This window comes from Oryzias melastigma, linkage group LG2 (assembly GCF_002922805.2).
Source record: "Oryzias melastigma strain HK-1 linkage group LG2, ASM292280v2, whole genome shotgun sequence".
NCBI lineage: Eukaryota > Metazoa > Chordata > Actinopteri > Beloniformes > Adrianichthyidae > Oryzias > Oryzias melastigma.
Genome location: NC_050513.1, coordinates 19,527,429 through 19,529,913, shown reverse-complemented (window position 1 = coordinate 19,529,913; position 2,485 = coordinate 19,527,429). Strand labels below are relative to the sequence as shown.

The 2,485-nt window shown below is 33.2% G+C and overlaps 1 protein-coding gene across 4 annotated transcripts in view; it reads left to right on the top strand.

The window, feature by feature from the left end:
- LOC112156608 (inactive dipeptidyl peptidase 10) overlaps positions 1-2,485 on the top strand; it is a 122,633-nt gene that overhangs the window by 38,566 nt on the left and 81,582 nt on the right. The window contains exon 1 of one of the 4 annotated variants that reach the window (XM_024288843.2): positions 424-599. The exons of the other annotated variants lie outside the window; for them this stretch is intronic. Coding sequence (XP_024144611.1) covers positions 543-599 — 57 coding nt within the window. The 5' untranslated portion in view covers positions 424-542. Of the gene's footprint in view, positions 1-423; positions 600-2,485 lie in introns of those variants that run through there. 4 annotated transcript variants of the gene reach the window in all.

Here is a 2,485-nt window from a genome sequence, read left to right as displayed (position 1 = left end):
TAATAAGAGGAAAAAAAACTTGAATAAATGGCAAATTGACTGGTTTTAAATATTTAAAAAATACGTACATTTAAAACAAAGAGTTCCGTGTACTTTTTCAGACTTAATCTTTAACACAAATAAAAATAAATTAATAAATTCGTTTTAAAGCGACTTTCCTCCCATTTTTGCTTAACCGGAAGTACCACCATAAATATAAACGTCAAAATAAAACTCCTTTTTTCACGCAATTGACGTTTGCGCGAATAAATACTTCAAACCTGGGATTAATAGTGAAATAAAGAAAACCTTTTCTTTCACTGTTTATTTTAATAGTGTTTTAACCGCAAACATCATACACGGAATATTTTTGGAGTTATTTCCGTCGATGGACGCTTCTCAGCCCTACGCCTTTATTTTGAAACTCGTACCGGAAGTCGTCGCGTCCTCATGGCGGCTTGATGATGCTCCGCCGCTAAATTGTGCGCAGGCAGGTTGGTGGATGTCATTACCGGGAGAGACGCTGGGTTCGGGCTGAGGATCGAGACCGAGGCTCCGGCGCCATGACCGCATCCAAAGACCCGACCAAGAAGAAGCCCAAAGACCCGCAGCAGGAGGAGGTAAACCTGACCACAACCCGCCTGGTGCCCCCTTTTTTATTCTCCTTCCGCGGGCACAAAACGGGGGGACTAGATGATGTGTTTGCTTCAGCAGTTCACTGGGAATTTCTGCGATTTATTTGAAGAAAGAAAGCGTCGTTTTTTTAATGCGGTAAATTTAGCGTCCAGGTGTTTAAAAATTGAAATAAAAATCATATTTTTGTGGTTGTTTTGTGGAGCGGTTTGTCAGCGTTTTATTTGAGCTCTATATTTGCATAAAGTCCTGGTCTCTCAGGAGGACCTGTTGGTTCTTCACCGAAAAAAGAAGGAATAGCGATTATTTTTCATCTTTTTTTGCCTCCTTTTTTTCTTTTAGTGACGATTTACCTCCAAAATCAATAAACCATTCGTGCGTGTAAACCCTGTTATTTGGGAACTTAATTGGGTTTTAAAGTTTTTCTTCATTTGTTTCTTTAAATATACACCATTTTACTATTTTTCTTATACACTTGTACTTGAAACGTTAGAAATAAGTACCGAAAAAAAGTCAAATATTTATTATTTTGTAGCATTTTGCAGACCTGTACACTCATTTTGTTGTCCGTTTGTTCAGGACTAATAAAGTTTTAGCTTAATCCACTGAGTTTTGGCTACATAAATGACATAAAATTACCTTTTTTCTTTTTATCTTTTTTTTCTAGCTGCAGTCAGGTTTATTTGAAAATTGTAGATAAAAATTATTATTAAGATTAAAAAAAATATTTAGTAAATGAATATTTTTGCTATTTTTGTATCATCTTGCAGACCCTTTCACTCGTGGTTTTGTCCATTTGTTCAGGACTAATAAAGTTTTAGCTTAATCCATTGAGTTTTGGCTGTAAAAATGCCATAAAATGAAGTTTTTATTATATTTTTTCAACTACAGTCAGGTTTATTTGATAGTAACATTTCGGAAGTCAGTTAAAAGAAGGATAATTTTTAAAGAAAAAAATGTGTAGGAAATTTTTAGATAACACTAGTTGACGTTTATTTTTGAAATTTCGTATATTTTTGCAGTGGTCGGATATACCGTTGACTCTTCATTTGGAAAAATACAGACTAGCGATCATTTTTTTAATCTTTTTTTTTCTTTTTGTGATGATTTGCCTTGACAGTCATCAATTCATGCGTTTAAACCCTGTTGTTTATTCTGGTTTTGACATTTTTTTCTCTCCACTTTTGTCTTTCTTTATTATCATTTTACAAATTTGAACCAGAAATGTCCTAAATAAGTGAAAATATATATATATAATAATATATTATACATTGTGCAGACCCTTTTAATTTTTGTTTTGTCCATTAGTTTGGAACTAATAAAGTTTTAGCTTAATCTGCAGAGAGTTTTAGTTGTAAAATTGTCCTAAAATGACTTTTCTGTCATATTTTTCAGCTGCAGTCGTGTCTGTTTGAAGATTGGAGATAACATTTTGGTAGTTGGTTGAAAGAAAAATATTTTAAAAATGAGAAATTAATTTTGCCAGCACCAGTCAGTATTTACTTTGAAATTCCCATGGATTGGAGCTGTAGTCTGATACACTGTTCGCTCTTCTTGGGGAAAAGATGAAGACTAGTGATCATTTTTTTCTTGAGAGGATTTGATTTACTTTAACCTCAATCCGCCATTCATTTGTACAAACCCTGTTTTTCTACTTGTTTTGGACTTAAAGATCTTTTTGCTTTTTTTTTCTCTCAATTAAAAAAATGTTTTTTATACATTTGTACAAGAAACTCAAAATTTATGAATAAAAACAAATTACTTGGTAAAATACCTTTTGCAGACCTTTTCACCCCTTGGTGGTTTAGTCCGTTAGTTCTGATTTTTAGTTTAAGCTTAATCTGTTGTGAGTTTGTCATAAAAATGTCCCCAA